Genomic DNA, 12,784 nt, shown 5'->3' on the forward strand with positions numbered 1-12,784 from the left:
TTACAAGACCAACAAAATTAGTCTTAAGCAATTTTAATCGAAGTTTCAAAGTAAGGATGTTGGTTAGATATATTGATGATTAAATGTTCACTTGCCAACCGGGAGGGGAAAAAAAAAAATCTAGTACAGACAATTTTATAGCAAAATCTATTACATCTTAATGCTTTCCTAATTAATCAGTAGGAGAATTGGGCTGCTAATAAAATAAACATCTGAAAAAGCAATCTTGTGAAGAGATGAACAAGCAATAAAAGAAACACACAAATTGTTTTCGGAACTTGCGATTCTGGAAAACATGCAGGTGTATATACACAAGATGAGGCGCAACAAATGTGATAGCTGTGTGTGTGGGGGGGGGGGGGGCAGGGGCGGATCCAGACTATTGCTATACCCCGGGCGATTTTAGGGGGGGGGGATTTAGGCCCCGCCCTCTTTCTGATTTCTAAGGCTGCCGGCGGCTGCACAGTATATGCAGGTCTGCTCGGCTGTGGCAGTGTGCTGCCCAGCTGCTCTGATTGTGTTTAAAACACAATCAGAGCAGCCGGGCAGTACACTGTCACTGCCGAGCGGACCTGCACAGTGTGCAGCCACCGGCAGCAAGCCCCGATCGCCCCCCCCCCCCCCCTGGATCCGCCACTGGGGGGGGGGGATAAGTGTGCTCCTTAAAAATATCCTTATATTTGAAGAATAGCTGTATTGATTGTCACATGACTCCTTTTTGGAAATGTTCCATAATAGACGATAAAACACAACTGAATTGGATCTCTAAGCCTGAACATTTAAAATGTTCAGATATAAACCATAAAATTGGATTATGTAGTACAGTGTTAACCACTGGAGCTCAGTTATTAGTGGATTATTCGTAAACTATTACCTCCTTATTCCATTAAGGACACCAAATATTTCAGATAGTGTCTTAAAAAGTAGAGACTGCAGGCGTCAGTCTTTTGAGCTCCTGTGACATCACTGGCCCTGCCCCTTTGTATTAATCCACCAATTACAATTCTGTAAGGCAAATCTGAAAACATGAGGGAAATATTAGTTCAGTTATTTCATATATATTATACCACTCAGCAATACAAAGACTTTGATGGACTTTGGGTTTACGGTAAACGCTATGTAAAATGTCTTCCAATGTACAGGAGCCAAATCAACTGGTTCCTGGATCTGCAGTCTGTCAATGACGGCACTGACAGAAGAGGAGTCACCGCCATTTTTATAGATAAACATCAGCTCAAGCTTTACGGATATGTGATCTGCCATTTATACAATGGTGGTGGTCAAGAAGCAATTGAACACAATAAAATATGGATACAATAATTGCCAGAACAACCTATTTTGCCAAGCGTTATTTGCTTCTCCATATCATCATCATCATGATCACCCTCCATTCAGAGGTGAAGATGCATACCAGAGCACAGAGAGATCAAAAATTGTCAAATGTATATGCCCTAAGAGTTATAACATCCTTGGAGAACCTACCACAACAAATATACTGGCTTACAATAGCATCAACCAACTTTTGTGAACAATTATTGCTGTATTATGTTCCCCAAGTCTCTCACCTAACAGGAGTGTCAGAGGCTACTCCTCTCTTGTTTAAATTATTTCAGATGGGCCCTTGTAGAGAATTTTAAGAGCACAGTGTCTGTTTCAGAGGTGAGCATTTTATTCCTTGAGCAAAAAATTCTGTTTTCGCCGTGTGTAATACTGTGAGAAATTTCCCTGAAATGATTAACTACTGCACGGGTTCTTGCAAAATATCAATAGCAAGAAAGCAGATCACATAGTAGAAAACTCAATGGCTCCAGAAGCCCATATCTCATTAAAATTATAAAACTGTGCAGCCAGAAAGAACGCAATTAGAATTGTTTTGATTGGCTGACTTGCTAGTCTGGACATGCCATGGAGTCTCATAGCAGAGAGACTTAATGGACTAATTCACTGCTCCCTGTTTCATTACTTAAAATCTCAATTTCCTCAGCCGATTCCCAAATTACTCTAGGCATGAAGACCAAGCCAAAAAGGTTAACTATTTACACGAAAACACAACCGATGTTAAATATTTACAAAACCAATATCTCACGAGGGGGAAAGAGGTCTGTGTGGATCTGTGTATTACGTACAACAAATTCTCTTTGTATCTGTTCAGCCAATAATTCAAATCCATAGATTTTGCTGGGCTACAAGCCATCAAGTAACGTTACATAGAACTCAGTGCTGTTAAAGAAGTTCTTCTTTCCCCAAATCCCAGTACGAATGACAACTTGAGTCCTAACTCCATTATGTGGTTCATATGGCATTAGGAATGGTGCAAGTTGCACATGCATAGCATAAAGTTATGTTAGAAATATGAATTGATAAAAAAAAGTAGATATTGTAATTCTATGTAAAATTAAATCTGCACTACCGACTGGAGCACGATACTCCGGCCGCTCGCAGGAGCCCAGGGTCTGCTCCGTTGTTTTCCCTGGAGCTCCATGGTTAGTGTCTCAGTTCCGACTGGAAACAGGATCTGTGTGACACTGCAGGGGAGATGCGTGTAGGTGGGAGGGGGAGAAGAGAAGCCACAATCACGAACATTCTGGCTCCAACTCACCCCCCTCTTCTACAGCTATCTTAAAGTTGTGAAGAAAATGTTCACCTTTTGATATGGTAATCATCATCACCATTTATTTATATAGCGCCACTAATTCCGCAGCGCTGTACAGAAAACTCACTCACATCAGTCCCTGCCCCATTGGGGCTTACAGTCTAAATTCCCTAATATACACACACAGACTAGAGTCAATTTGTTAGCAGCCAATTAACCTACCAGTATGTTTTTGGAGTGTGGGAGGAAACCCACGCAAACATGGAGAGAACATACAAACTCAGATAAGGCCATGGTGGGAATTGAACTCATGACCCCAGTGCTGTAAAGCAGAAGTGCTAACCACTAAGCCACCGTGCTGCCCGTAATGTAGCCTAAAATACAATGGAGGGAATTCAATATACTGTGATGTGATGCGGAGTGTCTCTAGAACAATCCCCATAAAGGCAGAAAAATCTGTGATGTCCGGCTACCGCAGTACACAGGAATGAGCACAGCGGTGATGTTGAGCGGCTCATCACGGGGGATTGAATTCCCCCCTCAATGTATTTAATGATACAGTCAACTCTATAAAATGTTAGTTAAGAAATGATGATCTTTCTCCAAAGCATTTTTCAAAAGAGGAAAAAAACAAAAACAACAAAGGAAAGTATAATTATCTACGTATCATGAAAAATCAGTAGATTGAACAATAAAATATTTTAAGATATATATCATGTTTTGGCCACCAGTAATGAGTACTAGATATTTGTAGCACAGAGGAGAGCGCTTTAGGAAGGCAAAATGCCCATTAGTTATAGGGGATCTAGTTAAAGGGCACCTTATAATGGGAGACTCCAGTTTTATAGTAAGCTCCAGTGACCAACAAATCCTAAAAGCAAGGGGGAGTATTTATATCATATAAGAGGCACATTGAGAAAACAGATAGACCAATCATTTACGAGATGTCAGATTAAGGAGCGCCTTTCTTAGAGAGAAAATATCAGAAATGTATTAATCTAAAAAAAGGTGTGATCTGGTAACCCTCATTCATACCTTTTGGAAAATCGGTCTTTACCAAAATATCCACTAGCCGCCTCTCTGCGATAATGTACAGTCTGTCTACACCCTATTTATCATAATCTATATGTTCTATAGCTTTACATCTAAGGCATTGCAGGTTTAGGGCATTGTACTTCTGAAGGTGTCTGAGAACAGTGTCTAGTTTATTCCTAATATTTGGAAGATGCTCTTGAATCCTCAATTTAAGTGCTAAATTTGTCTTACCAGTTCACCTCTACCCGCGACCACACTCCAACAAATATTTACCAAATGAGTGATGGCCGCTCATATCCCTCTGACAATGTTTATATACACTACACTGATTATAGGGATAACTTACACCTATATTGTTGAGAAGACTCCCACGAATAATAGCTGCATCATATCCCAAATCGCTTTTTGTCCTTTTAAACATTGTACATGGTATATAGTCTTATAAAACTGAATACATCCTGAATATGTTCCACCAAAATGTATTTTCTACTTTGCTCTGAAAAATTATAAATTAGTGGTAAAAGTACAAACGTATTTATACTCAGAAGGGACCGACTACTGCTCTTTCTTATATACACCAACAAAATGTTACAACCTAGATTTATCTATGCTGTCTTCTAGAAGTTATTTTGGGTACCCACGCTCTTCAAACATTGATGTATAAAAATCGATTTGTTCTACAAAACGTTCCTTAGTACTACAGTTCCTTTTAATTCTAAGAAGCTGGGAAAATAGAATATTTATTGGTCTGCTACTTAGATTTTAATCATAACACTGATATTTATTATCCACTTTTTATATATGCATTCATTGTATTTACCCATGTCCATAATGAGAATTATTAAATAAAGATGAATCAAAAAAATAATAAAAATTCATGTTTTCTATCATCACATTTAGAGGTAAATTTTAAATTCCAGTTATTTACATTATTTAAAGACAATAATGCTTCAAGCTCATGTTGAGTTCATTCCCATAGAAGGGAGCACAAGCACATCATCAATATATCTCTTACAGTTAGCATGAAATAAAAACTATAAGAACTATTGTTGTAAACATGACCTTGCCATCATCAGCCCATGAACAGGTTGGTATAACTGCACGCAAAAATTGTGCCCATTGTTGTACCACACAAATGTAAGTACAGTTCACTTTGCTGTATACAATTTGTATTGTATTTCAAAGTACAAATGTTTGTCTAGAACCTGACAGTGCCTCATCCTTTTATAATATCTGTGCAATCACAGAGGTAAGAGCAATACATGAAATCCTTTAGACGTTGTCATATAATAGGTAGTGTCCTTTACAAACATATTTCTTAAAATATCCACATATTCTGAGATCCTAGATACAACTGGCCCAATTCCTGAGACGATAGGCCTCCCTGGTGAGTCTATTATGTGCAATATGCATGAAAGACACTTTTAAGCTCTCTCTTGGACACTATGGGGTGCACCCAATGATTCCTCAAAAATACAACCAGCAAGAAGAAAACTGCAGACATTGTTACCACCACAGAGATCATACACCCTCTACTCTTGAAAATTGTATCAAGAAGTTGATGTCAAAGGAAGCGATGAGCCTGACAGCACGTGTATAAAAGCATCAAAGCACCATCTTAAAGCAAAATTGGAACTTTTAACATGATTACATCAAGGTCACTTTGATTGCCCATTGTTTAAGGCTAGGTCCATAGAATATGTTATATCACTTAATGCTTATTTTAAACCTGCTAAATATTATGTTTGTTAATAATGAGGTATCCACATAACTATGTATTAACAGTTATGTATTGTAGAGTCATTTGTAATACTTGTAATTTATGTACTGTCTAGTAATAACTGGGTGAAATGCTGTCACTCATGTATAAGTCCTGAGTGTACAGTATTGTTTTATCACCGTGTTTGTTCTCAATTGTTCTCCATTGTAAAGTGCTATTGAATTTGCTGGCGCTATATAAATAATTGTTGATTATGATGTTGAAGGGTACTATCCGAAACATGCTGTGTGCTTTAAGTCTTTCCCTCACTAAAAAGTAGAACATTTTTAAAGGTTGCTACTTTGGGTGTTGGCACTACTTCAACTGACCCTTCTTCCATATTTCCTTTATACCCAGAGAAGTGTGGAGGACTTACACCATTTAAGCATATCTTTTTCCAAACTACTTGTCTGAACAAGCCCTTTTTTTCCCCTCTTTCAACCTGAAGCGTTTTGTGTTTTCAACACAGGTGTCTCAAAAACCCATCTTAAAAAGAACATGGGCAGCACGGTGGCTTAGTGGTTATCAGTTCTGCTTCACAGCACTGGGGTCATGAGATCAATTCCCGACCATTGCCTTAACTGTGTGGAGTTTGTATGTTCTCCCCATGTCTGCGTGGGTTTCCTACCACACTCAAAAAATATACTGGTAGGTTAATTGGCTGCTATTAAATTGCCCTTAGTCTCTCTCGGGGTGTGTGTGTGTGTGTGTGTGTGTGTGTGTGTGTGTGTGTTAGGGGATTTAGATTGTAAGCTCCAATGGGGCAGGGACTGATGTGAGTGCGTTCTCTGTACAGCGCTGCAGAAGTACTGGCGCTATTTAAGTAGCTGATGAAGATGCATTTTAATGCACTGAGCAATACTCAATTCAGTTTTATTATTGGAAACGTGTGTTAAGCAATGAAAACTGAGGCATACAAAATTCTGTATTCCGAACATTGTTGGACAGAGCTCAGTAAGAACAATGTATTTAAAATGCTAAGCAGTTTTCAAGCATTAACTAATGCATGCAAACAGCATTACAAATACATTGGTGTAAATAAGCACTTAGGGCTAGATTTACTAAGCTGCGGGTTTGAAAAAGTGGAGATGTTGCCTATAGCAACCAATCAGATTCTAGCTTTCATTTATTTAGTACCTTCTACAAAATGACAGCTGGAATCTGATTGGTTGCTATAGGCAACATCCCCACTTTTTCAAACCCGCAGCTTAGTAAATCTAGCCCTTAGCTTAGTGTTTCTTCTCTCTCTTGTAATCCTCCCCATTTTCTCCCTGCTTTGACACCACAAAATCACCAGCATAAGCATCTACCTCTACCAGGGGCCTATTTATTAAACCTTCAATTGGTGTCTAATCCCTGAAAACAGCAGTTTTCGGGGAATAGACGCCAATTGAAGTATTTGCCTCATCTATCAACAGTGCATCGCTTTGCACTTTTTTTTCGTAACACATAGCAGTCCCCATAGATCTGTTATGTATTCATTTAAAAATGAATAGAAATGGTTTAACACATACGCTAATGTACGCCAGCTCATGCTGACGTACATTGCCGTTTCTGCTATTTTTCAGCACTGTTCAGCTCTGCTCCGAAGAGCAGAGGTGAACAGTGCATGTGTGGAGGGATCACATGATCCCTCCCTGTCACACTCCGCTCTCTGCAACAGTGAAGTGCAGAGAAGTGTTCAGACGGAGCATGCGCACAAGGGTTCTATGGATCGCACAGCAGCTTCGGGAACGAGGAGGCAGCGAAAAGATAAGTTTTTAACTCCACAGGAACAGCAGTCTTTCGTGACTGCTGCTCCTGTGGAGATTTTTTAATAAATATGAGAAATAGTTCAATCCTTATCAATACGATAAGGACTGAAAACTTTTCTTTTTTATTTAAATATATAGCGTGTTACCCACAAACAACCAATCCCTATCAAACATGATTGGAAAGCTAATTTATAAAGTCGCACATGCAATCCTCCATACTTCTGTATGTTGTAATCTCTGAAATGGAAGCGTTGAAATCAATACTACTAAATAGCATGCTTGGAAATGTCATACAAAGTACATTTTTATCTGTTCTAGTGTATCATTTTATAATTTTACACAATTTAACTTAAAATGTTCTGAATTCAGCCAATACACAATGAGCCATTGTGATGGATGGGGAAGGTTTTAAAGGAGAAAAAAAAAAAGAAAAAGATCTGTAAATGTTTGCTAGCTTATGGCTAGGTACATACCTATGCTATCATACTTCAGATACAAGGGCTAACGATTTCACCAACAATTGAAAGTCCTGGTTAGCATGCCGATTCATGTGAACACACCTACACAATTTACCTTCAGATCTGTGATCTTCATCTCTCATAACCATCTGCTGAAAACACATTGTTCCATCGTTGATCGGGATTTTTAGGAAATTTAGAGAACCAAATCAACAGATGTGTTTTGATAGCATAAAACATGACCGTGGGAGTGTAAACACTCTTTCAATATCTCACAAACAGTTGTGAGTGGTGTGACCTGCACGATAATTGCATAGGTGTGTGCCCAGCTTTACTTTACCTCAACAAAAATATTAAATTGTTTTCCAATAAACACTCATTTAAATCAGTTTAGCATTCTACATGTAGTTTAAAAACAAGGATTCTTATTTATTCGCCCCATATAATAAATATACAAAAGTAAAAAAGAGCTCTCCTGTAGCCGTTTTGTGGCATAAAACATTCCATATACCACATATAAATGTGATATTCGAGGCCAGGAAACTAAACACACAGTGAAGTGAAGCAAGATAGTCTAACACAACTTTTATAAAATCACTATTCAAGACAGCTTCCCTGGAGAATATTGCATCTACACTTATCTTTTCTGAAACCGTAATATACCGCATTGTTTGTCAGTGAGGCCAGAACATAATCAAAGCTCTTTGTTTGCTAAGAATTTACCTAGATGTCCTTAGAAAAATGATATCCCTAAATATACCCAAATACCTGCAAAGAATCAGTGATTGCGATGGTGTGTGATGGCTATAATACATTTCAGACTGTCATACTGGATATTTCAAAATGAAAAATGACTTTTTACATATTAACCCCTAAGAGGCCAAACATCTCATTTATTAATTTTTTTTGGTCCTGCATCTGTTTAGCAAGAAATAACATGTTTCATTTTTACTCTTCCGAACAAATAGGTCTTTCTTTTAGTAATATAAACAGGAAATACCTTTTTCATTTTCTAAATGTTCTCTTTATTTCAATGCTACATCTACATTATTTAACCTATTAAACATACTCCTTAGTTCTTTGCATTTTTTTTATCATTTATACAAACACTATTTTATGTGTTTATTTTTAAAAGGGCCAAATAAAAATGATGTATAAATGTTGGTAACTAATTTTTTAAAGCTTCCATCTTACTATGAGAAATTTATTTTCTACGCCAGGGACATTGTGCATCTATTCACACCCACATTACGTCACTGGGGTCATTATGAGGCTTGGAAGTCAGCTTCAAGCACTGATGTAATTGCCCAGAGCCATAACAAACAGATCCAAGCAGTTAAACTGTACTGTGCCGAGGGAAGGATGCAAACCCGCTAAATGGATATACGAGTGGGCAGATATAAGGACACACAATATATATCTATATCAATGAATAAAGACAGTTATAGTATTTGTAGCCCATATATTTTACCAACATAAGTAAAACAGATACTTCACATCTGAGGTCAGTTAAGTCCCTTAAAAGAAGAATACACTTATCTAGATTTTACCAATCAAGGGTCTCATCACTGGGACCTGCATTGTTTAGGAATTACTTAGCCCAACGTCACCTATAACAGTCACTTCTCCTTAGAGAACAGCCAGGAGAAGTTTGAAAGTAAACTGCAAGCACTGACAGCCATCATCCGCTCCATTTATAATGATCCTCCATTTATAACGATCAGTTAACTTTCTAAGGCTGAGTACACACTGGATAAAATTGCCCCCGATGAGATATCCTTAACTATTTTACCAACTATAAAAAAAAAACAAAAAAACAAAACAAAACGATCCACAAGTCGATTCAAGTGCACACACTAAGCACATTTTACCTTCAGACCTGTGATCTTCATCTGTCATGACAATCAGCTGAAAAAATTGTGCATACACACTGCAGAATTGGAACGACATTGTTCCATCGTTGAACAAGATTTTTAGTCCAGTTTAAAAATTAAATTATATGATACAATGTGCTTTGGAACAATAATCGTTCATTATTGCAGCGATACGATATCGGGCTGAACGGTTGTTTATCGTTTGACTGACCCGATAATCGGCTGAAAACCCTGTAGTGTGTACCCAGCCTAATTTTTGCAGGTGTCAGCCAGAGAGAAATGCCCGGTGCAAGTGATGACCGGGATGAGCAACTCCTGTACTGTGCGGGACTGATGTCAGGAACCCTGGCAGGCAATGCCGTAACTTAGAATTCTAACACCTGGGGCGAGAAAGACAGATGCCGGCCCCCTAGCCCTTAATTTTAACCAAATTAACCTAAAATATTCCTAAATTGCACCCCCCTTCAGCATTGCGCCCTGGGCGGTCGCTCCTGTCAAACAGCCCTAGTTACGGCCCTGCTGGCAGGTCTACTAGTCAGGGGGACTGAGATTCATCGAGATAATATAGATCGTAGCAGAGTCCTCCATTAACAAGTGCATAAAAGTATCAAAATACTAAGCATTCATCAAGAAAACCACCAGAGCACAATATACCTCACATAGGCCGAATAAGACGCTATGAACAATCTCTTAAGACAATAGAACTAATAAGCAAAACTTTGAACCCTAACACTTTAGAGTGTTATTTCCTCTGTGTTGATGGTGTTCCTCCTGAATTTATTGTGCTGTAAAGGAATAGCTCGGCGTTCCAACAAAGTCTATATGGATGACAGCTTTACAATACTTCCTATTCAATGATGGCTCAAGTAATAAAATATCAGCGTCAACTAAATAGGTTTGTGATGCCCGGTGAAGTTCGTGGCTTTTAGGGGCGGGTGAATCATAATAATTTCAAGACGTTGTCACCACACTTTTAAATCAGGACATTTTGGAGAGTGAATAGTGTCCCTTCCATCAAAAGACATCTTTTGATTCTTGTAGATTACACTAATTATATGATTATGTTGCATTTTGTTCATAATATATATATAGGGCTCCCAAAGACATTCCCAGCATTTCCTAAGACCACAGGAGTGTGGCTCTGACTGTGTTAGTAGTGTACCGAGAGAGGATGAACAAGAAGTGACCAGATCATGTGTGAAGGGACACAAGCGCCCCCCACCCCAAAAAAAAAATTGTTTTATTGCAACACAGAGTTGGTTGAAACACTGAATATAGATAGGTGGTATTTCTTACATTTTGTTAAACACATATAGAGGCCCTTCGGCCTAACATAAGAGATTATGCAGCATAACATGATTACATATAGGGGAAAAGTAATTCATTATTTGACCTATGTTTAATATGCTTTTCATAACTTTATTAACACGTGACAAACACAAAAAAGTGTTTAGGTGTGAACAAACCCTGAAAGAAAATACATATATGGAGTGGGTATAATGCATGCACTTTATTTTACAGGAATGTAATAAGATTTGCATTGGTCTCAAAATTGTTCTATTTTTTTCATTATGTTGGCTTTACTCATTACAATAGTTTAACAATTTGCATTATCACAAATTGGTTGAGTATGTTGACAGCCGTGTCACAACATGAGAAAGTATGGTAACCACATCATTACCTGGTACATATTTAGAGAATCAAGAAGTTCTTAATAAACTGCTACAGACAAAAAGGATACGCAATACAAACAAAGCTTGTCATACACAGTAAAATCTAAAATCATGTGTGGGCAACAATATATTAAAAGATCCTGTTTATAGCAGATGTGTATTACTGAGCTGAACAATATACATGAAATAACTGGAGTGATTATACTTCCCTAATATGTCCTGCCAGGCTATGTCTCCTTTCTCTGCAGCAGGCTGCTGTGTTAGCAGAAAGGGGTTCTTCTAACTAAGTAGGCAGAGCTTGAGTGACAGCTTTGCAGGAAAGCAATCTGTTGATTGGTTGGTTGATTCATACACAAGGCCAGGGATGTCACAGTAACGCATATGCCTGCAGAATCATCTTTTTAACCTGTTTAAGATCCCATCACCTGTTTCCCTAAAAATGTGATAGGAACATCAGGTGTCTGCAGTGAAGATTTTTTTTTTTTATTTAGTTTTCAAAAAGAGCTTCAGTGAAAGGTCATGGTAACACTGAACAATGTATTTTACCTCCATGGATCTTATCTGAACATCAATTTTGAAGTGTAATGGTCCTGACGTTTGTAAAAATAATTTCTTTGTGTATTCTAATAATGCAACGAAAGTCTAACCGCTTTATAATGTATGAAGCGAATGAGCCTTCTTATCCTGATCCTTGTTCAAAAAAATGTCTAGTTGCAAATAAAAGCAACATTATTTGTAAAGCATAACAAATCGTTGCTTCTATGTTCAGTATTTAGCTATGTACACACTGGTGTCAAAATTATAAGTTTTAGCCGTTTCTAAAGTAAGATAAACTTATGTAAACAACAGTGAAAATAAAAATGACAGTACATACATGTATTTAAGCTTCTGCGTTGTTTTATTTTTTTAAAGTGGTCCCATTTCAGTGTTACAGTCAAAATCTTACATTCATCGCAGTAGGATGACAGCATAAATACATGGAAGCATTTCCACGTGCATTTGGTTTAAACAACATAATTTGTAACCTGACTAAACGCATACATAAACGCACTGTGGTTTGCACGTCTTAATATGCAATTAGAAACGCATTGCAAACTCCAGTGTGCCCATAGCCTAGGTTAGATAGATACTGGAATAGAAAGATCTGCAGGCTGCAATATGTGTCTGACACCTGTCTGAGTTATGTACGTCAAGGCTGTGTCTTTCCAGCTGGTGTGGCAGGGCATGCTGCGACTTATAGTTCCTCACCAGCTGGGAAGCCACAGGCTGTGTGACAGTGCTTACAGGTAGGTATCCCTCCTCTATACCCTGAGCTGGTTACAGCAGACCCCCTAATACCCTCCTGCGAGGAGCGGGCTGTTACCTGCTATCTGCGACACAAAGGCATCAGTAACCAGAGACATGACTGGAACCCTCCGCTTCACGTGCAAGGTTAAGGTCACTCTACCAGGAAGTCTAACAAGTACTTCCGCCTGTATCCATGGTAACGGCGATGCCGTACAGCGGCAGCCGTGCACGCGTTTTCTTAATAAAGTTTATTTGGCAAAAAAAAAATGGCGTTGAAGCTCAGACGAGCGGTTCTGGTTACCGAGCTCTAATACTTAGAAGCTAGGAGGGTCACGTGTTAGAGGTCCAGTA

General features: G+C 38.4%; 1 protein-coding gene across 1 annotated transcript in view; it reads right to left on the minus strand.

The window, feature by feature from the left end:
- Positions 1–12,671, minus strand: part of MTX2 (metaxin 2) — a 61,696-nt gene extending 49,025 nt beyond the window's left edge. Inside the window, exon 1 of the mRNA XM_075180566.1 lies at positions 12,510–12,671. Within this exon, the coding sequence (XP_075036667.1) occupies positions 12,510–12,549 (40 nt within the window). The 5' untranslated portion in view covers positions 12,550–12,671. The remainder of the gene's footprint in view (positions 1–12,509) is intronic.
- Between the last annotated feature and the right edge of the window lie 113 nt (positions 12,672–12,784).

The sequence above is a fragment of the Mixophyes fleayi genome, chromosome 7 (assembly GCF_038048845.1).
Source record: "Mixophyes fleayi isolate aMixFle1 chromosome 7, aMixFle1.hap1, whole genome shotgun sequence".
In the NCBI taxonomy this organism is placed as follows: Eukaryota; Metazoa; Chordata; class Amphibia; order Anura; family Limnodynastidae; genus Mixophyes; species Mixophyes fleayi.